Source organism: Centruroides sculpturatus, unplaced genomic scaffold (assembly GCF_000671375.1).
Source record: "Centruroides sculpturatus isolate CEXI.00-Female unplaced genomic scaffold, Cexi_2.0 scaffold50, whole genome shotgun sequence".
NCBI lineage: Eukaryota > Metazoa > Arthropoda > Arachnida > Scorpiones > Buthidae > Centruroides > Centruroides sculpturatus.
The window spans coordinates 148,904-173,668 of record NW_019384891.1 but is presented as its reverse complement, the minus strand read 5'-3'; the positions used below and the strand labels follow the sequence as shown (position 1 = coordinate 173,668).

The 24,765-nt window shown below is 30.8% G+C and overlaps 1 protein-coding gene across 1 annotated transcript in view; it reads left to right on the top strand.

The window, feature by feature from the left end:
- The window catches only part of LOC111631229 (dymeclin-like), an 89,806-nt gene that overhangs the window by 2,157 nt on the left and 62,884 nt on the right, over nt 1–24,765 (top strand). The window contains 1 exon segment of the mRNA XM_023375428.1: nt 20,067–20,213. Within this exon segment, the coding sequence (XP_023231196.1) occupies nt 20,067–20,213 (147 nt within the window).

Genomic DNA, 24,765 nt, shown 5'->3' with positions numbered 1-24,765 from the left:
ATTAATTAATACAAGCAAGAAGCTTTTTAATATATTATATCTTTTAGAAAGTAATGAATATAGCTGAAAAGGTAAAAAAAAAAAAGGTCTTTATTTTGGGGGTCAGGAATAGATTAATTCATTTTATCAGGGCTGTTTAGTCGTGTAAAAATCTACCGACTCCGATTTTTCCTTATCATCCGACTCCGACTCCGGCTAAAACACCAAAACTCCACGACTCCAACTCTAACTCAACAGCCCTGCCAGGACTGTGGAAGTTGCGTAAAAATCTACTGACTCCGACTTTTCCTTACCATCCGACTCCGGCTAAAACATCAAAACTCCACGACTCCGACTCCACAGCCCTGCATTTTATATTGTTTATTATGGGAAAATTTGTTTCAGTTTTAGAATAAGTTTTAGAAATGAATTGTGTTAGAAAACCAAGGTTTGACTGTATATGAATGATAAACTGTCTATTGATGTTCATAAAGTATTTGAATGCTGATGCACAATTTGTTTTATTCTTATAAAGTATATGAAGAGATAGTACTTACAGTAGAACCTTGATTATCTGGATTGTTCAAAATAAACAAAAATAACAAATTTGAAAATGTTTACAATTTTTATTTGTCTTTTCTCCAACACCGGTAACTGGTTCAGGTAAGTGTTGATAAACAAAAATTTTATGAATTTACTGATTTGCACTTGGTGAATTGCAACACTGTTTATGTACGTGATGGAATGCATAACTAAAGAATCTTCAAATACCGGATTAAAATACAAATATAATCCTTCATCAAACCCTTTAACCGGTATTAAACAAGAGTAAAATTACATGCAAACGTTTTCGGATCCCTCCCTGGGTCCTTTCTCAAGCAAATATTCTTCTTTAAAATTCGTTAGAACGAAGACCAGTAGAAAGAACTTCTTCAAAACTGCGATATTCGAAAAAATTACTTCTTCCGAATCACATTTCAAAAGTCGAAATTCAAAAATCAATTTGAATCACGTGCATTCCAGTATTCCGAAATGTGATGCTCGTTTTTCTTAAAAAGGTTTTTTTATGAATTTTTACGTTAATGAAAAATAACGTAATGCGGGATATAGTTATGGACGCCCCGGATACGCCCAAACTTTTTGCTTTTATTAAGACACATAAACAAGGCCACAAATTGAGACCTATAGTTGATAAGGCCACAGCACCCACGTGCAAATTAGAAGCATTCTTGCACGATTTCATCTCTCCAAAGTTACAAGATTACCGATACTCCATCTCCAATCCGGCGGAGTTAATAGTATTCCTGAAAAACACCGAAAAGCCCGCGTACATCTCGGTCATGGATTTCCGTTCTTTATATCCATCAATTGAATTACCACCATGTTTTTGCGCACTCCGAGATTTTCTATTACAAAACGTCTATGCTCAGGAATTACACCAGCTGATTCTTGAAGTAGCACATTTGATTTGCTACAACTCAATTTTTCAATTTGGAGGAAACACGTATGCGCAGGGCAGAGGCATACCTATGGGAAGTGCCTTCTCAGACGACCTGTGTGAACTGGTAATCAGACAGCTGGATAATAAAATAATTCCGAGATTCAGCCACGACATCATATTGTACAAGCAATACATAGACAACATCATTATTTTATGGAGGCACAAACCTAGCATTACCCTCTTTGTGAATANGATGAAGGTAGTCCGGATAAGGGAAAATCCGGATAATGGAAAAAAACAACAATTGGCAGTGAAAGACATGTACATACAATATGAATAATCTTTATTTGTCTAGATTTACATATACTGTAGCTTCAATATTATTAAATTATTTTTTATTAAGAAATTCAATTATTAATTTTTGTTTAAAGCTAGCAATTCTTTTTGAAGATGCTAAATCGCGAATACTTTTAAGACATATAAGTTGTCCTGAGTTACACTCTTCTTGGCTCTCAAACCACTTCATGGCGACATCTAAACACTGAAAATCTTCAAAATGTGTAGGACCAATATCTCTTACTTCACAAATCTCTTCTTCGTCTTCTTGATCTTGTTCATCTGAGGCAGATATTTCTTTAATTATTTCCTCATCATTCAAAATTTGGAATCCAGGATCGTTTGCATCGCAATTTAACCACTTGGTTACATCATCTTCATCACATTCAGCACATACTGAAATTTGTGTAATTGCTTCCGCAATGTCTCCTATACCACTTTCTACTGTGTTACTGAAATTTTCTAATGCTCTTTTCAAAATTTTGTTTCATGATTTTCTCAAAGTTGATACATCTATAGAATTCCAACTCCCTTCCATAAGAAAATAAATTTAAAAGACTGTTGCTACATGGCAGCAGCCATGTAGCAACAGTCTTTTAAATTTATTTTCTTATGGAAGGGAGTTGGAATTCTATAGATGTATCAACTTTGAGAAAATCATGAAACAAAATTTTGAAAAGAGCATTAGAAAATTTCAGTAACACAGTAGAAAGTGGTATAGGAGACATTGCGGAAGCAATTACACAAATTTCAGTATGTGCTGAATGTGATGAAGATGATGTAACCAAGTGGTTAAATTGCGATGCAAACGATCCTGGATTCCAAATTTTGAATGATGAGGAAATAATTAAAGAAATATCTGCCTCAGATGAACAAGATCAAGAAGACGAAGAAGAGATTTGTGAAGTAAGAGATATTGGTCCTACACATTTTGAAGATTTTCAGTGTTTAGATGTCGCCATGAAGTGGTTTGAGAGCCAAGAAGAGTGTAACTCAGGACAAGTTATATGTCTTAAAAGTATTCGCGATTTAGCATCTTCAAGCAAAAATCGATAATTGAATTTCTTAATAAAAAATAATTTAATATTGAAGCTACAGTATGTAAATTTAGACAAATAAAAATTATTCATACTGTATGTAACATGTCTTTCACTGTCAATTATTATTATTATTTTTTTGATTATCTGGATTTTTTCTTATCCGAACTACCTTCATCCCCAATTAGTCTGGATAATTGAGGTTCTACTGTAAAAACATTATATTTTTTATTATTATTATTTTTCAGTTACTTTTGAATAATTGAAGCTACATATAAGTAATAATTGAAACAGATTAATTTAGTTTATATTGCATTTTTAACATAATTAAATTATCCTAGTTTCATGCAGATAACCCATGGGTTGTATTATTTAAAAGTCAATTTGAAAGCAGGTGAAAGTTATACAGGTTATCTGCCAATTTTCATTTGCAATTATGTGCTCATCAATACGTTTTTCTTTTGTCTAAATTTACTATAGTGCATCTGTTCAATCTACAAAAAATTTTTCAGGGATTCTCAGGTTTTCTAGATAATTTTCAGATTTTTTCAAATTTAAAAGAGTTGTAGTTTTTTAAAGTTCTTATTAATTAAAAAATGCTTAAATTGGTAATTTTATTTCACTATTTTCATAATAGCATATAAGATTATGAAATAATACATTTAAAATAGTTTTTATATAAATTTCCTTGAAATACAATTTTAAAATATCGAAAAACTTCAATTTAAGGAACTAATTTGGGTGAGGGACTGTCTGTTAAAGCCAGAAGTCTGTTATATAATAAAATAGGTTTTCTGAATGCATATATTAAAATGTAATTAATTATGTATTAGAAGTTTTATTTTGCGGAAAAGTTTTCTATGTGTATTATTGCTTATGTACTCACTGTTCTGAGACTATAAGAAACAAGTATACAATTTAAATTGAATTAATTAAACAAACATTTTTTGGAAAATACACTTTATGAATGATGAATCTTGAATTTAAAAAAGAAAAACTGTCAATTTAATTACATATATTAATAAAAACATTTTAATACTAACAGGGTGTTAATTTTCATCTATTACATAGGGACTGGAAATTTTGTCTGTTAAATTGAGGTTTTACCATATGTATTACAGGTACTCCTCACTTTATGACTGAGTTCTGTTCCTACGACTATGTCGATAAGCGAGGAGCTTGTGCCGGGAATATAGGATCGTTATAAAATTATAAAAATTATGCAACAAACTTCAAATTTATTCATAAAAAGACATGCATATGTACATATTATCATTTGTTCATTTGGTTATCTGGAGCTGTAGAGGTTTTTTCCAGGTAAGGGAGATGACGACGATGAAATAGAAGTTGTACCTTCAAGGGTGGAGGTCTTAAATGTAACAGTCGAAAAGAAATTCGTAACTATGGTTTGTGTTGTAATCTTTTTTTTTCTTGATAAATTCTCTATAGCACTTCAAAAGTTCACTCATCCCATGTTCAACTTTATGTTAAAACATTCAGTATTAGGATCCATAGCCTCAAGTTCAAACATAGCCGCATTAATTTTGGAGAGAACACCAGCTAACCCATGTACCGTGAATTTCTTTTCACTTCTTCAGTTCTTTCGTCTTTTTCCTCTTCCAAATACTGCATCATTTATAACTCTACTAGCTTACCCGTCACGCATTGCTGCGATCTCAGAAAGAAGGAAATTCAAGCAAACTCGTTATGATAAAATTCAATTTACATTTTATTATTTTTATTGAAACTTATTATTATTATTATCGAAAAACTTCAATTTAAGGAACTAATTTGGGTGAGGGACTGTCTGTTAAAGCCAGAAGTCTGTTATATAATAAAATAGGTTTTCTGAATGCATATATTAAAATGTAATTAATTATGTATTAGAAGTTTTATTTTGCGGAAAAGTTTTCTATGTGTATTATTGCTTATGTACTCACTGTTCTGAGACTATAAGAAACAAGTATACAATTTAAATTGAATTAATTAAACAAACATTTTTTGGAAAATACACTTTATGAATGATGAATCTTGAATTTAAAAAAGAAAAACTGTCAATTTAATTACATATATTAATAAAAACATTTTAATACTAACAGGGTGTTAATTTTCATCTATTACATAGGGACTGGAAATTTTGTCTGTTAAATTGAGGTTTTACCATATGTATTACAGGTACTCCTCACTTTATGACTGAGTTCTGTTCCTACGACTATGTCGATAAGCGAGGAGCTTGTGCCGGGAATATAGGATCGTTATAAAATTATAAAAATTATGCAACAAACTTCAAATTTATTCATAAAAAGACATGCATATGTACATATTATCATTTGTTCATTTGGTTATCTGGAGCTGTAGAGGTTTTTTCCAGGTAAGGGAGATGACGACGATGAAATAGAAGTTGTACCTTCAAGGGTGGAGGTCTTAAATGTAACAGTCGAAAAGAAATTCGTAACTATGGTTTGTGTTGTAATCTTTTTTTTTCTTGATAAATTCTCTATAGCACTTCAAAAGTTCACTCATCCCATGTTCAACTTTATGTTAAAACATTCAGTATTAGGATCCATAGCCTCAAGTTCAAACATAGCCGCATTAATTTTGGAGAGAACACCAGCTAACCCATGTACCGTGAATTTCTTTTCACTTCTTCAGTTCTTTCGTCTTTTTCCTCTTCCAAATACTGCATCATTTATAACTCTACTAGCTTACCCGTCACGCATTGCTGCGATCTCAGAAAGAAGGAAATTCAAGCAAACTCGTTATGATAAAATTCAATTTACATTTTATTATTTTTATTGAAACTTATTATTATTATTATTATTATTATTAATTTTCATCGGGAAAACATTTCAAAGTGTTGTTTCAATTCTATTTATTTATTGGAGTGCTTGTGGATACACGATATTTTTTGTTTTTCCGTCTGGTGCGTACACGAATAAATCGGAAGGTTTTTCGACGCGTGAGCCGCCCACATACAGTTGTCCATGCGAGAAGCACGGATTCTCCAAATTTAGCCCACACACTTGCAGCGATTGTCAGAAGTGCGATATTCCCCATTTTTATATATATTTTTTAATCCTTTATAATTTTCATTATTTAATTGCTCCTTCCTCTCTTCCTTGGCATGTTGTGAAATTTCTGATAGTTGGATAATAAACCGTTTTATTGTAATTTGTCTTTTTAAATTATTAGATGATATTAAAATTTGGAAAAGGGGATTTCTAGATCGGTAAAATAGGCGAATTTCCTTCTACAACTTCGGTCGTTGTTCGGTATACAGTTAAAGTTTTAACAAAGTTCGAGCGAATACGTAATTAGCAAAAAAAAAGTTGAAATAAAGTGATTAAACAAACATTATTACGAATATCGTAAATAACAGTTCACAAATGCATATATAGAAATATTTTTTGAAGGGGGAAATGGTCTTCACAATTTGAAATCAATCGGACACACTGTGCTCGAATGCTCATGTAAACGCGCGCCATCTATCGTAGGATAAATGTACTATGCCACAAACCTTCGCCGGAGTATATTAAACAACTTCCCAAAGTTTCATGGCAATCGGATAAACGGTGTGGTAATGCATGAAGGACACACACACACACACACGCACACACATACACACATACATTCATTTTTATATATAACTCTATTAGATCTTCATTTGTTAGCTTTCCATCGGCATAATCCACTAATTTAGCAATGTCTTCCACTTCAACATCTAAATTAAGTGCATTGGCAAGGCCCGCAATTGTTTAAATTACATCAAACTGACTAAAAAAGTCCATAGCAAGCCTATACTATGCTCATTGAGCATGTCACCAATTGCCACTGATCGACACTCAAGCTGCAAAAGGGGATTTCCTGAATTGCATGTCGAAACTTGATTGGTTGTAAGTGCAAGTGGTCATTAAGCAGATAGGTCATAAAGTGAGAAGTACTGTATTATAGTTATAACAAATTAAGTGTACTTGAATTTATAATTAGATACAATATTTTAAACAATGCTTAAAACAGTTCAAAATTGGAAAATAAAAACATTCCTTTATAACAAAATTTTACAGAATTACAGTAGATCCCCCTATAAGACGGTAGATACGTTCCGTTCTTTATGAATCAATTTTGTAGGAATCATAGTTTACGGACTACGGCTGTTTGAAAGATTTTCTTCCATAAAATTAATCGATTCTAGACTAATTTGACTCAACATTTCCAAAATACGTATATTTTTTTGAAAATAATCTGTATAAACTACGTTATAAACAAAAAATTGTAGGATTGCTTACCGAGTGTGTACCGTTCGACTACGCCCGTTGCTAAAGCTTGGTTTCGTCGCGGAACAGCGCATCAAACCGCGGCCGCGATTTCTGATATTATTTTTCTGCGAAAACTTCGTTGACCTTTGGAGACATCCTTAATATAAATAATTTTTATGGCCGTTAAATAAGAAATGTTTCTTTCACAAGAAATGTATAAAATTACAGTACTGGACAGACGATAGGTCGCCTAACTCGCCGTAGCGTGACGCTAGACGGCGAAAAATATATATTTAATTATAATAAAGTTACAATAAATTAAGTTAATATATAATTATATATACAGTACCTAATTTATATATAATTAATATATAATTATATGTACAGTACCTAATTTATATATAATTATATGAACAGACGATACTAAACTCAATTTATCCGCCTAAACGTCCGTAGCGTGGCGCTACGGACGGAGGGAAAGTAGTTCGGCTGCCCGATGACGTTTTACGTATTATAGGAGTTATTTTTACCGTTGATTTTATTTTATTAATATATATTAAAATACCGTTGTTTTATTTTACGGATACTGCCACAATTTTTATAGGAATCATAACTATAGGAAACGGTTTTATAGGGGGATCTACTGTATATTCTTTTTAAGTGTTAGTTAGTTTATTTCTGGTTTGTACTAAACATTATAGTTTAAATCTCCTCGGAATACAATTATAAGTAATTTATGCTTAGAGTTATAACACATTTATTGACAAAAAAGTTGCACAACCAGATAGAATTTTCCAATTACAGCAAGACTGTATACAGCTATGTCTTAGATAGGTATGTAAATGTTTACTGTTGTGGTCTGATTGCTTGTCAGGTAATGCCACCAGAGTTCTTTAAAATTGCTATTCCAGTATCCTATAAAATCCTTCATAATTTTTCATGTATCTGTTGTTTGGAGGTCTTTGATTACCATGCATACCTATAAGATGCAGTCAAAGATATTATGCACAGCTCACAGTTTGAGAAAGGCTAATTATTGGACTGAAGGAAGTAGAATTGTCATTCTTGCAAATTTTCCAGTATCTGGGCCATTCTGACCTGAATGAGTTGTTGGGATAGTAGATATTAGATAGCACACCCACACAGTTACAGGCTTTGGAAGTTCAAGACATACCATTAGAAAAAATGATTGTGAGACAAGCAAGAAGAACTTTAATGGTGTCTTTGTTCACTACCTAGTGACAAGTGAAAGCTTTGCTACAGAACTCCATCTCTTCCCATATCTTTGACAGGTGATTAGTAGACACAAATTTGCATTTGTGAAACTACTACACATCTTGCCATTAGCACTCCAGTATTGTTGGCTTCTGTATGATTATAACACTTATGTGTTGTGGCATTACAGGAGTGGCGTCTTGGAGAATGAACTCATCCACTAGTACTTTCAGTAGTATATAACTACCGTCTTCAATAGTTAATCCGTCAAACAATATTTTCAACGGATTAACTGATTTTTCGTTTTCGAATGTTATTTAAAAATCCTTTTGTGCATCATAGCACGTGGAAGGAAAACAGTTTTAATTAAGCATGTTTTAGGAAGAATAAGGCCATAAAAGAGTCCAGAACATGCATAAAGTATAAGATATGTCAAAAAGACATCTGAATAGCAAAGGCTTCAACATCGTGGATTGAGTTGTTTAAAAACTGTTACCCAAATTTCTGGTAATTCGAGAGTTGGGGAGTTGCATGGTTTGGTGGCAGAAATATAGAGACTCTCCCAAACAAATAGCTCTTTATGTTCATTGCAGCATTTCAGTAATTTTCTTTTGTTCCACAGCGGCTGGTAATTGTGGTCAAGCACTTTCTTTGCTAACTCTGTAACTGGCCTGCCGTTTTTGATGTCTTCTTGATATTCAAGAATATGTGAACATAACCTTCTAGCTGTGGCCCCTACATAACTGGTTTCTTCACCTGACAATGCATGTTTTAGCAGGACTTGGTATATTCCTGATTTTTCATTCCACTGATATCTATCCCTATCATTGCATAGTAGTCTTCTTAGACTTGGTGGTGGTGGTGTTATTGGTAGAACAAAACCGTTAGTTCTAAACATATGTGCAATTTTTAAAGAAATGGGACCTAAATAGGATATTGGGGATGTGCTATTCTTAGGTTTTCCTTATTAGAAAGAAAAGATTGCGGAAATAATTTATTCTTAACACGGTTTTGAAGAAATGTAAATTTAGAGCGTGAATAACCAGCATTTAACATGGCATTATAAATGATAGATAACTCATCTTCCACTAGTGACTGAGTAGAAGGAAGAAGGTATGCCCTCCGTATTAGAGAACAAATAGCAGAATTTTTGTAGTGTGATGGCTGGTAAGCAGTAGCAGGTACGATTGGCGGTGCTTTATTATTAGACATAAAACAACTGACACACAAACTGGAAATATATACTAAAACAACTTCACACCTAAGCGATAATTCCAGCAAACGAACAATAAAAAAGGTTTAATGTTCAAACATTTTCGGCCGTCGTTCAGAGGCCCTCGTCAGGAAAAATTGCATAGAACAGAAAAAACAGCTCTATCTCTAACAGTTTTCGAACACTTCAAACAGTATGGAAATATATAATAAAAAAAAGAATGGGACTTAAAAACCCTTAAATCATGTTTCTTTCTAGTTAGCTTTGTTTTCAATGTTTTATTTGTTTATTTACTTTTTATTTATTTAATATACACACTTCTTTCAATTTATTTTAAAGTTAAATTATTTTTTTGAATTTTAAATATGTAAAATATTCAAAAATGGTATGTTCCATTTGGAATATTTATAATATTAAACGTGACGATGGCCTATATTAGATAGGTTGAAAACATTTGTAAAAATAAAAGAATTTTAAGCTCAGCAAAATTAGGTGTTGGTGAAACTGAACTGATAACTTCAGTTTTATTTCCCACTTTTTTCGCAGTAATTTATTTTTTAGGCATGATTGCATATGTACTGAGTTTGATGAACCTTTAGACTCACATCCAACTTCACAGCAATACTTATTATTTACCATTGTAGGTTGAGCACCTTCTAATTCTAACAGACTACAGACTTTATACACAGCTGCCATTACGTCGTTTGTGCTAATACCACTAGATGTCAGATCTATCGTTGGCACAAGCAAATATCTGCAAATACAGTATGTTACAATAAACTGGAGTATGTCTTGACTAAGCCTACAGACATTAATTAGAAAAATTTGCTAAAATGTAGGGAAACTATATGTTTTAAAAGTGAAATTGTGAAATATTGTTTACTTTGTTTTTGATCAGTTCAATCACTTGTTACATCACTGCTTACTTACACAATTCCATGCAAGCAATAAGGATGAGTCATCTTGGATAAAGAACCAGTTTTGGTTTTTACGAAAAAATAAAATTAAAACAGAGCTTTAAAAATGATCAAAGAAGAAAATCTGTTTTTATTTCAAAAGTCTTTTCACTGCTATGTAATGAATGAAATTTTGTGTTCTCTTCAATAAAATGCAATATTTACTTTTTGCCTGCATGAAAAATTTTAAAATAAATACAGATATTCCTTGCCTAATGCAGGATTTGATTAATGCATGAAATTAATTGCAGTAATCCTTTATTTGTGTGGCAGAAGTTTTAATTAATGTGACTTTACCAGCTATCTATACTTAACATAGATACCATATTTCAGTGTTTTTCAACCTGTGGGTTGCAACCCCAGGGGGGGTCGCAAAGCCTTACATGGGGGTTGCGGGCGAAAGAAAAAGACAAATGTTTGTAGGTCTTACACTACAATAAAAAAAACTAGAATTTCAGTGAGAAGGCTGTGCCTGTTTATTTTACAGTACAATTGGTTTTTCGATCGATATTTAAGGAAAGAAAATGAAATATGTAGTTTTTAAAACCACTGATATAGTTTTAATATGGCCCTGGGGGGTCACCAGAATTTTTTAACTTGTAAAGGGGTCGCATATTCAAGAAGGTTGAAAAACACTGCCATATTTGATTAATGCAATTTTGATATAGAAGAGATTAATTAACTGCATTAATCAAGGGATACCTGTAAATTGTGTTTAAAAACTTTTTCTGAGTTGTTTTGATTAAACACCTAAATAGAAATTTTATCATCATTTTATAAACATTTCATTTTTCATTTTTTTTACAGATTTATTATAAAACAAAAAATATTAATGTAAAAATATGATTACAGTGGGTGATCAGTTAATGAACAGATTGGATAACGAACACTATTGCGAAAGATTTTTATGTTTAGACAACAAACACATGATTGGATAATGAACACCTCACAGAACAAACACAAGAAGAAGCGATGTAAAATAATAAATACCAATTGGTCTTCCCTTGTCTTCAGGCAACAATTCGAAACTCTGGAGTGTGGGAGACGTTGACATCGACGCTCAAGCCAGTGTATACCGATTGGATAGTATTCCTCCGAACTTTGAAATGCTCCCTTGTAATTCCAGCCTTTTATTTTTCTGACAAAATAATTCTTTTATGTATTCAGGAGACTGTCAGGTGGGTACTTGTTAAGTTTTGTGTTGGTTTTTCTTTTTGAAAGGTGAGAGTATAATAGCAAAGGTAGAGAGTGGGCAGAAAATGTCTAATGTTGCTGGGCAGTGTGGTGTGAACAGGTCTACAGTAGGCCACAGTTCAATCTTATTTAAGAAAAATACTGTATAGTCAAGAAGACTCAAGCAGCTAAAGGAGTAACAAAAATCACATCTGAGAAATAAAGACCATTGAAGAGTTCATAATGGAACCTGAAACAGATCTGACAACAGAAGAACACCAAGAAATCTTGAATGAAGAACACCAAGAAACTTGGCGAGATATGTTTTCTTCTGAAAAAGAGGATTAATGCTGATATCTGTTATTAAAGATCCTTTGAAGAAGTGGGAGGATGTCAGAACAACAGTCTTAGAATGGATCCAAACCAAGTTGAGGCTTGGGGATTTTTACAATTGCAATGCTATTAATTATTTACGAAAAATCCTGAAGAAGAGAGAAAAGCAATTGATATTAGACAGATTCTTTAATGCCCCACAAACAGAAAAAAACATGAATGATAAAAATGCAAGACTGTGTATGTATGTATGTATTTTTATTATTACATATAAATAAACTTAGTAAGAAAGTATATATTTTTTATTTTTGGGGGTCTCCAGAACGAATTAATTAAATTCCCATAGAAATCTATGGTAAATCNTGTATGTATTTTTATTATTACATATAAATAAACTTAGTAAGAAAGTATATATTTTTTATTTTTGGGGGTCTCCAGAACGAATTAATTAAATTCCCATAGAAATCTATGGTAAATCAATAATTGGTTAACGAACAATTTGGATAGTGAACAAAGTCTTGGAACGGATTATGTTCATTAACTGATCACCCACTGTATTTACAAAATAATAATAATGAAATCACTCAAAAACCCTAAAAATGTTTGCCTTTTTGCAAAACTTGCTGCATTTCTTAAATAATTTTTTAGAAAAAATTGCATGACTGTTGTTTTCATAAAGAAATTTTGCATTTTTTGGACATCAAAAAATCCGTTAATTATCACCTCTTGCTAAAAATAGAACATTCATGGTGTCAGCAATGATTTCAATTTTCTTTAAACAATATATTACACTAAATTTATAATTAAATATGCTATGCTATGATAATTAAATTAAGCTTAAATTAAAGCACTCTAATTTAAAAAATTTGTACATTAATTAATCAGTTTAGTATTTTATGACAAATTATACAATAGGCTTATTTAATTATTTATATAATTTTGAATTTAAATTTTCCAAACAACATAGTAGTAATTGTTAATTTATTCATAAATTGTTTTATTTTATGTGCTAGTATACAATTATTTTCAGGGAAATTTTTGGTTTTGAAAATATTTTGCATCCCTGCTGGTCTCCAGATTTCACTTCTGTTGGGCATTTGAGAGACAATATGGGATGCAGCTCTACCATCTATGAGTGTAGGGGATCTGGGATGACAGTTGCAACATCTGTTAGAAAATCTGTTACAAGCTAGCATATTTATGTCTGTATGCCTGACTGTATTGTCACATGTATCCAAGAGTAAGAGGTCTTATAAGATACTAAAGGTTGATTAAATTGTACCATTGTTCTACAAGAAAATGTCCTTTTGGTATGATATTTTAATCACTTATTAACCACTGTTATTACATTTGCACTAATAAAGTTTCATTCAGTTTCAACACTTTCTTCTTGGCGTGTAACTTTTTGTAAATGAGTGTAATTAAAATAATTATAATTTAATAATTATTTAAATTGCAAATCATATTATAATTAAAAAAAAACTTATAAAAAGTAAAACATTTCTGAACAAATATTTTTATAGAACAAAAATACAAATCACATAATCTTTCTCAACTTAATTTAAAATGTGTTTTTTTCAAAACTGCAGTTTAATCTTCAAGAACTGCAACTTCATTGTGTACATTTTATAAAACCTTAAGATGATTAGTTTTAAGTTGTTCAATCTCTCAAACTATTTTCTTCTTTTCAGAAAGTAGTCGAGCTTTTTTAAATTTTTTCCATTTTTTTCTTGTCATTTATTTTTTTCCATTGGGTATGAGCATTTCATGCATAGTTTATAAGATTTTTTTAATATCTATTGTGCTCTACTACAATTATTTAAAACAGCATTGTATTAATAGATTTGGCATTTTGCAATGATGGAATTTTCTTGTATATTTTCAAAAAGGCATTCAGAATTTATTGAAAATTTGTTTTAAATTTGCATTCTCATAAAAAGTGCAGCATGAATACAATTTTGTCTCATCAAGAATATGTGACAACGTTGTAAATTCATTAAACTCTACTGGTGACATCTGCAATGCTGTTGTATGCAGTTTCTTGCTATATCCCATAATATATTTTCCTGTTATGATTTTCAGGCAAATTGGCAGCAATTTGTCTAAGTATTTCTTTGCTAAACTTAGATTTGAAACTGCTATTCTGGAATCAAGAAAATTCAGAACTAGTGTAAGTTTGGAAAGTTATGGGTGAATGCTTTATCAACTTTAAAACAAATTGCTTCATTGCTCATTTACAGTTGTCAAAAGTATAAATGTTTCACTCTTCCATAAAACAGGGCAAGAAAATAAATTAAAAATTAAACACACTAATCTTAGTGTGTTTAATTTTACACTACCATTATTTTACTAACATTAACTTTAAGTTTCTCCCCACAGATATGAAACCTGTGGGGATTCATATTTTTTCATTAATCTGTAGGCTGAAACATAAGATTAGTGTTTTTAAATTTTTAATTGTCAAATAACTATATCACAATAGAAACTTTAAAATGCAGTGATATCTAGTTTTTCATAAAATTTTAATAAATTCATACTTTTAATTTTAATGTTTATCAACTGAATTTGAGTAGCAAAAATATGATTAACTTTTTGCGGGCAACAGATTTTTACTGTCATTAATGTCTTCAGCTCTGATTAAAGAAACAGATTCAATTACTTCAGGTTTCATAATTTGCTCCATAATAATCTTCAAAATTAAAAATACAGAAGTATGAAAGAAAGTTACTAAAAGCATATTAGTTTGATATTCTTTAAGAAATGGTTCTACCTCAGATGCTGAAGAATGTTAACTTTGGACACAGAATATTTCATAAAAATTGAAGTTGTTACTGTGAGAATCTAGAGACATAAAACAAGAGTCTTTCCCTCATTTTAGAAGATTTCTTTAGCTTTTATTTAACAATATATAAAATTAAATTATTATTATTATTTTTATTTATTTATTTATTTATTTGAGAAAATGACAAAAACTGTTCTATACTTTCATGAGAAACTGACGGAAAAGGGGAAATAAAACTTCCTTCCGGTCTATCGATTTCCCATGGCATGATCTTATTGCACCCATTGATAGCACCTGCAAGTGCAACTCATCTGTTGCATCCTGTCACATGAAACAATTCTAAAACCCGATTGGAAGGCGTTTGAGGATATGAGGCTCACACCCCAGTTTAGGGGTGCACTGTCTCCAAATTTTCCACTGGCATTTGTCTCCAGAAAATTCCCTTGACCACTATGTTGATGTTGAATCACCTATCTCTGAAGATAGCTGTCTAACTGAAAGAGGTATTATGCTTAACCCATTGTAAACTCTCTCTTGCAGTCAAATAGAGATGTTGTTAGTTAGGTTTTGAAATACAATCCAGTTTGTTTGTATCATCATCATAATTTTTCATTAAAATTTTTATTATTTGTTAAATTGATTTTGATGTTTGACTACATTTTATGCTGTACGTTTTACCAGGATCCATAAGTCCTCCCCTCAGACAAAAAGATATAGAACTCCATTTGGGAGCTTAATGCATAACTTTTAGCTGATGTCAGGAAACCTAGACAATAGATAAGAAATTGTATAATCCGATCCACTGACAACGTGAGCAGGCTCCATGAGTCTGACTCTGTGAATAGATGAACTGAGAAATGGGCTCATCACCATGGATTCTCACATTACATTTTGGTACAATGTTGTCATTGTTTTTACATCATGTGCAAATTTCTTTATATTTTTAGCAATGTCTTTAGTTCTGATCAATCTCAGTATTGTCAAGTCATTGTATTAAGCAAAATTTTATAGGAAATACTTAAGATTGTGAATAGGATATATCAGGTGGCCAAAGCCAAATCTTGTCACAATAGGAGCCAAATATTGCCTATTAGAAATACATGAGAGCCTCATCCTCTATGGCAGGGATCGGCAAACTATGGTCCACCATCTGTTTTCAATCCAGTTTGCAGGAATGATAGGAATTGCTAACTTGGAAGTCCAGTATGATGAAATATTGTCTCAGAAGAAACAATTTCATTCATCACATTAGTAAAATTTTCACCATTCTATAATAAGTTCATTAAAAATGTTTTTATTTGTTTTTAAGTATCAGCAATAATGTGTATAAATATTATGTATGTAAAATATCACTTCCTAATAAAAAATAACTTTTTTTTTGGTTTTTGCTTTATGAGTAGAAGTACAGTACCTATTAAAACATATACCTATTTGTGTTTGCAACCTGGCCCGCCGAACCTGATTTTTTTATGATCTGGTCCTTTCCTAAAAAAGTTTGCTGACTTCTGCTCTATGGGATCATCTATATGTTATGTAATGTTATTTTTATAGTTTTAACTGCTATCTTATTCAGGGCTGTGGAGTCGGAATCGGGAGGAATTTCTGGCCAGAGGAGTCGGAGTCAGAAAAAAGTGTGTCGACTCTGACTCCCGCATTTTAAATTTACTTTAGTTTTTTTATTTAAATGAAAGAAAATTTATTATATATTTATTAATTTTTAAAAATCTTTTTATATTTTGTAACAATTCATTTATTTTAAATACAAAATACATCAATTTAATTTATTAAATATATAGTGTTCTTTGTAGTATTTGTGTTTAGTAGTAAAATTATTTTGACCCAATTGAATTTAAATATTTTGGATCATTCCTTTATTATCCCTGCTCTAAATAAGTACTCTATTTTTCTGAATGAGCCAGACTAATTGATCAGAGTTCATATTTTTCTTTTCTGAACATGGGGCTGAAGTAGCTAGATCGCACACTTTTTATTGAACTAACTATTCTGGAAGGGTAAAATTGGAATGCAATTGCTGTTGAATATATGTAGATGTAGAATTTTATCGCCCACTTTCTCCTACTATTAAATATTTGTTAAAACTTAATTTTTTATACAAATAAATATTTAAAATACTAATTACAAGGACGGTTTTTTCAAGCTCTAATGGTCCATAAAACAAAGACAAGTGTACAGTAAATAGCAAAATGAATTTATTACCAAAAGTTAGCGTTGTTTTGAAGATCGTCATTAATTTATTAGTCTCAAACCACTGCCCTGCCAGCCACATTTTCAGTTCAGGAAAGAGGTGGAAGTCTTCAACACCTTTAAACACGCAGTGTATAGCTCCGATTTAGCGCCTAGCGACTTCCACCTCTTTCCTGAACAGAAAAAGTGGCTAGGAGGACAGAGGTTTGAGACTAATAACAATCTTCAAAACAACGCTGGGGTCCATCTCGAATCATTGTCGGCAACATTCTATGACAAGGGAATGGAAAAACTCGTCCACAGATATAACAAATTCCTCAATCTTCACGATGATTATGTCGAAAAGTAACCATGTCTGTACCTAACTTTTGGTAATAAATTCATTTTGTTATTTACACTTGTTTTTTTATGGACCATCGGAGCTTGAAAAACAGCCTATGTATAAAAGTATTTGGTAAATGCCCGGAGCGCCTTTTACAGTTTATAGTAGGATACCCCTACGAGTGCCTCTGCCCCCCCATAAAATGACTTGGTATTTAAGTTTGTCAGAGTCGGCCTACTAAAATTATCAGGAATCAGAATCAAGTGTTTTTTTACTGACTCCGCATCCCTGATCTTATTCCCTGTAATGCTTCATAATGCTATTGCACGTACCCAATCCAAAAATTACATAATGCATATCCTCAATCTTTTAACTGTATTTCAAAACAATACATTAAGGAACATATTGTTTTGAAATATTGTTAGATATGTCAAAAATGTTCAAATTCAATTGGAACAGTTACTCATGTACATTAAGAAGCTGAGGCTGTCCTAAAACAGGACAAAAACATGTCTTCTTGAAAAATTTAAACACTTGGCTACCTGTTTTAGGTAGTCAAGTGTTAGATCTTTTAGATCTTTTTTTATCCTGTAGACAGTTTTCCTTTAACTTCTATAGTGAACAGACAGACACACACAGGTAATATTTGAATAATACACAGCATGGAATATTGAATGTTACAGTATTTTATTAATTATAAATATTAATTATAGCATACAAAGTAGTGACATAAACAGAATGGCTTGCTATGCAACATTTTGGAGACAAAAATGAATTATTCTGTTATATGAGAGTTGAAATTCTAGCATTGTGTAACTTTTTGTAATCATCTCACTCTCTTGTGACACAGCATAATCATTATTTGTATACTCATCCAGCTATATCTGCATTACATAATTTATGGTCAGCCCCTATTGAAATGGTATATTATATTATGCTAGCAATAGAGCTGGCTAGGTTAAATTTAATATCTACATAAGGGGTAAGTTTGTAATGTTGTAATGAGTTAAATGAGAATAATGATGTCTAACAAAAGTATGAATAACAACATTTCAAACATTTATGTATAACATAATTATTTTACCATAACATTAGCATTATTATTACTATTGTTATTTCTCATATTTAAAGCTTATAAAACAAATTAAAGTAGATTGGATTCAAAAAGTTGAAACTTTAATTAAAAATAAATATACTGTGTCACTATGAACAAATAAGCTTATTCATTTGTTACACATGGATGAAAAAGACAAGTCTGTTATAAAAATACGGTAGCATATCTGTAGCAGTTTTTTAATATTAATATTATTGACCATTTCCTCATGTTCATGTTTGTTACGTTTCAAATATAACAATACAATCATATCTGAAAATAAGTACATAAATAAAATAATTTATTCATTTGTACTTAACGATACAAAAGAATTAAATCTATAGAGATGTCATTTTTGCTAAACAGTGAATGTCATCACAATTTTTAATTGCTAATAATTTACACAGGCCCATTTTTTGGAAATGCTTGAGAAGTGGTTCTGTTATTTGGACAAGGAGCTATTTGTGTTAAGGGCTACAGTGCTCCTTGTATAAAATAAGTCTTTTAGATCTTTTTTTATCCTGTAGACAGTTTTCCTTTAACTTCTATAGTGAACAGACAGACACACACATTTAGAAATGTATATACAGTATAGTTGAACCTGTCTATCTAAAATCTCATGGGAATGAGAAAAAAATTTGAGTTAGACAGGTTTCAAGATATAGAGGTTTGTATGCAGTAAACAGTAAGTTTACTGCATACAGTAGGTTTGATTTGTGATATGGTGTTTTATTAATTAATACAATAGTATGTACTGTACGGTACATACTTGTATTAGTAAAAATAAAACTTTTTTAACATCCATTAAAAGAAATAGTTGGTCAATAATTTCTGATGCCTGACTCAAAAAAGTCAGGCATCAGAAATTATTGACCAACAAGAAATTTTGACTCGACAATTTTTTGAAGGTAAGCAATAGTCATGAATGCATCCTGACTAATTGACTAATATCATTCTGACATTCAAGGAAAGTTCTCAACATTTCAATGGCCTTTGCTGCTCCTTTTGTGGTAATAACTTTAGGTGAATCTATCCAATCCTCTAATTCATTGTTGTCATCAGAAACTTCTTTTGCATTTTCCGTGATTTTTGTAGCTATCAACATTTTTCACATTACCAGAGGATTGTCCACATCCAAAAACTTTCCAAATGAAATGTCTAGATTGTCTATTCTCTGTAACAAATGAATTATTTGCTTTATACAAAATTAATTTTTACTATCTTTGAAAGCCATTTTTTGATGAAGTGTATGTATTATCAATACAACATTTTACTCATCTTTGAAATATAATTCAATGTTTCTTTTGTTATTTTGTTAATGATATTCATAATTTTATTTGAATCAGAATCTGATTGAAATATTGTTATTAAAACTATTTCTTAGCAAGAAAAATTTTATGATCAAATTATTTATATCACTTTTATATAAAAGTATAATAGGTAATGATTGGATTATGGATATTATAAAAGTATATTTTAATAATTAATAAATATTTTAAAGTTTTTATTATTTTTATTTGTAAATAGTAACCTGTTCTAGTAGTCTAGTGTTGTTTCTTTTTTGTCTTTATTCAAAGTCTGTTTTATTGTATACTATAGTTTTTATTAAATCATAAGTTTATTAAATTTCATATAAATTTTCAGCCTTATAAGATATTCTTCTTGTTAATGTTAATGAATATTTGAAAATTTTATAGTGTTTAAATGTTTATTGTTAAATTTCAGTGCTGATTGTCGCCTTTTGGAAGAAAGTGTTCAACAAGTATTAAGGAATTTACTTACTAACAATCTTCAAACAAGAAATTTTAATTCATTAATTAAAGTGTTTCTTCTTCATGCAGCTGAATTGAAAGTATCTACACAGTGTGAGAAGTATGTATACAATATATAATAGTATTAAAACAAATATTTATTAATTATATATCTATATATATATATATATAAATGGACGTGTGTTCCCTATATTTCACTTTTCAGCCAAAACTACACATCACACATGAATGGTGTTTGTATGTGGTAGTAGCTCCAAGTCTCCATTTGTGCATTATGGTGGTTGCGTCTCGATAGCTATAAGGGTGCGGGAGATATTGGGGGCTTAAAGTGGTTGACTTTGAAGATTTTCTATTTCGATTTTAAAAATGTTCGAACCAATTCGAATTCGTTCAATTATAGAATGATTGTAAACGTTCCAGAAAATTGATCAAATTGAAAATAGTTCATTTGACTGGACGTAAAAATTCTCTAATTAGTCTGGAAACGGGGGACCTAATTCTTGAATATGCGGTTGAAAGTGGTTGACTTCGAAGATGTGTAACAGTGGAAGTGTTAACAATAGAAGTGTTGAGTAACAAAGGAAGTGTTAATATAAAGCGGCATGCAAGATTTACAGGCGGTTTTTGCAGGAAATCGAACATATTTTTAGACTCATGTAAAAATTCTCTAATTAGTCTAGAAATGGGGGACCTAATTCTTGCATTCTGTGAAAATGGGTAAGATTGGCTATAATGTAATTATCTTAATCTTCACTATCATTACTTTTTGCCCAGCAAAGCGGGTCTTTGCAGCTAGATTCTAGATTACTTAGAAAAACAGTCTTTTATATATAAAAAAACTATATTACATACAAATAAAAACCCAGCAAAGCAGGTCCTTGCAGCTAGTAAATAAATAAAATTCTTAAATGTACAACTATAACAAATTAAATTTTTGTAATATGAAAAATATAAAATGTAATATTGCATTGCAAATATGACAAAGTGAATATTTTTTAGAAGATTTTATAATAAATGAAAAATAGTTTACTTTTTTTTTTTTTTTAATGATTGGGCTAGATGCTTTACTAGAAACTAGTAAAATATATTATATTTTAACATTTTTGCTTATTGAATATAATTGAAATCTTTTTTCCAATTATATAATTTGTTTCCCTCTTCTCGTTACTTACATAAAATATACTTTAAACAGTTTTTTATTAGGGTGGATCAAATGAAAATGAAACAGTAGCCATTATTTATTTTCAAATGTAATCACCAAAATTCCACAAGTATTTGTCTCACTTTTGCACCAAGTGGTGAATACCTCATTCATAGAAAGAGTTTGGCTGAGATTGAAACCAGTTTTGAACAGTGTCCATGACTTCGCTGTCTGATTGAAAATGTCGACCCCGCAATGCTTTTTTTAGCGGACCAAAGATGTGAAAATCACATGGTGAAAGGTTGGGGTTGTATGGTGGGTGTTCCAACACACTCCACCAAACTTCGCAAGCATACTCGGTGTGCAAGTGGCCGTATGTGGCCGTGCATTGTCATGGAAAAAAGCACTCCAGAGGACAATGAAAACAGTGTATGGAGAACACTGTTTCCATTGTCCTCTGCACTTCACAAACTCCGACACCCTCTGCTGCTAAAAAAATGAATAACACCACATTGCTCTTCTTTAGTCACAAACATTATGCAGACTGATTGCCTGCTGGATGACACTCCTGGCCGACCACCAGCTCATACCATGTGGTTGTGCATGCTTACCAAGAGTGAGTCCATTCCTCAATAAAGTTTCTCCTCTTTCACCTCTTGCTCTACATCTACATACAGTTTTGTTACACTCACATACACCGAATTATGACCACTGTTTCGTTTTCATTTGATCCATCCTTATAATTCGTCTAAATTTTTGTAGTCTTTGTTTGGATCATTTTGTAAATGTTTAAAAAATGGTAAACATTTAGAAATAATATTATCAACTAAAATTTTTATTATTTAAAGATAATGGACAGCTAATGAATATTTAAAATAAAAATATATCTTGCAATACTGTAAGGAAAAAATATTAAATATTTTTGTTTATTAGAATAAAATTAATTCTAGAATTGCATTAAACATTTGCTGTTATTATACTGTAAAAAGAAATAATAATCTATCAATCTCATGACAATATACTTGATTTCCTCAATTCTAAGACAAAATTTTTTTACTCATATTTCTACTTCAAACAAGTAAAATATCTTAAAATTGATAGTGTTTTACATTTGCAGTCTGAAACAACAATCAACATTCATCATGAATAGATCATGTGATGCATTATGTATCATTAATAGATGTTTTCATTGTTAATAAGTGTTTAATGTAAACTTTTTTTTTAATATTTAAAAATGTTTTTGAGATGACATTATAATGCAGCATTAAAACAAAAAGTTATTTTTTTGCCAATTTGAAACTGTGTCATTATATGTTTTTGTTGCTTAAACACTATAACTTGCAACTAATCAAACACTATGCATTCTTTCATCGTTTTATTTATACATGGTGTTTACACATTTCGGGCCTTATGTTGCCTCTTCAGTAAACAAGTGTTAATGTTCTTAAGTTCTGTTAATTTTTTCTCCAAAGCAGCAACATATTTTTCCAGCCTTCAATCTCCCGATACTCTAACTGATACCATTGATTCACATTGTTCTAATAAACGACAGAAATTCACTCTTGTCACTGCTGCTTTGGAGAAAAAATTAACAGAACTTAAGAACATTAACACTTGTTGACTGAAAAGGGGTAACATAAGGCCTGAAACATGTAAACAATGTGTATCAACTAAATAAACAAATAAAAGGATGAAAGGATGCCTAGTGTTCAATTAATTGCACTTTATAGTGCTTAAGCAACAAAAAGTTGTTATATACTGTAGGTAGAAGTATGGAAACAGAACTGTCAAACATTATCTGTTTTATGATATTTGTATTGTTTTTTTTATTTTGTTATTAATTAACAAAACTTAATAGAATTAATTATTTAAATATTTTTTTACTTAAGTAAAAATAAAATTAATATTGATTTTAAACTCATGGTTTCTTAGGAAATATAGAATATATAAAATACATACAATAAATTTAATCGAATTATCTATTTTCATATATTTCAAAAATAATAATAAAAAAGAAGCTTGATGTATTGTAATTTACATGTTAATATAGCATTAAATTTCTCTTTGATTCTAAACAATGATGTATAATCATTCTAAGACAATATAGAACCTATACAATAACTTTATGACAACTGAAGTTTTTTTGATACTTTTAGAATATATATTGAAAGAAAGTATATAATTATGGGAAAAAATTTATACAGTTGACCCCCCCTATAACGCGGGTTTATATAATGTGGATTCGTATATCGCAGCGAAAAAATTGCGACTGTATTCATATAAAGACGCTAAAAGAGACTCGTAAAATGCTGTAAAATGTCATTGCCGACTCATGTCATGAGAGGATTGGTCGAATCTGGACCAATAGTGGACGAGCAGTTGAACTACTTACACACTACGGAGAGTTTAGGCGGGTAAGTTGAATTTACTATCGTCTGTACAGTATATAAATTAGGTACTGTAAGTCTAATACAGTACTGTAATTTTATACATTTCTTGTGAAAAAACATTTCTTATTCAACGGCTATAAAAATTATTTCTATTAATGATGTCTCCAAAGTTCAATGAATTTTAATTTTTCGCAGAAAAATAACTTATCAGAAAACGCGTCCGCTGTTTGGTGCGCTGCTCCACGACGAAAACAAGCTTAAGCAATGGCGTCGTCAAACGGTGCACACTCGGTAAGTAATCCTACAAGTTTTTGTTTATAGCATAGTTTATATGGATTATTCCGAAAAAATTATGTGTGTTTTGGAATTGTTGAGTCAAATTAGTCTAGAATCGATTAATTTTATTGAAGAAAACCTTTCAAACATCCATAGTCTGTAAACTGCACACGTGCTGTGCTGTGATTGGCTCATATATTTAAGGATTCCTACAATGTGAAATTCTTATAAAGTGGAACGTATATACTGCGTTATTAGGGGGTTGACTGTATTTTATTTTCTCATTGTAAAACTTATGCACTTGATCCCTTAGTCAAAGTTTATAGATGAATAATCAAGGATCACCTGCTGGTTTTATATTAATTCTGTCAATACTTAATGACCAAGCAAACATCAAAAGATCTGCTAATTTTACAATTATCAATATATATTCAAAGATATTTCTGGTCATAAGAAAAATTTGAGCTTTCAGTTGGAAAAAATATAAAAATTTACAGAACTTAATTTCTTAAATACTATGTATTCTTAAAATTTATTTCATTTTAATAATAATAATAATAATAATAAGCAAATATAATACACCAAGAGCTTGCAAAGAAACACAAACTGGTAGATATTCACGAACCATACTACAAGTATATTCCACAGACAGTATTAGAAAACAACACGCACAAAATGTACTACGACAGAGCCATAATCACAGATAAAACAATTTACCACAACAGACCAGACATCACACTCATTGACAAGCACAATAAAATCACATACATTATAGACATAGCCATTCCAAACACTCACAATGTACAAAACACATGCACAGAAAAAATTAGCAAGTACACAGAACT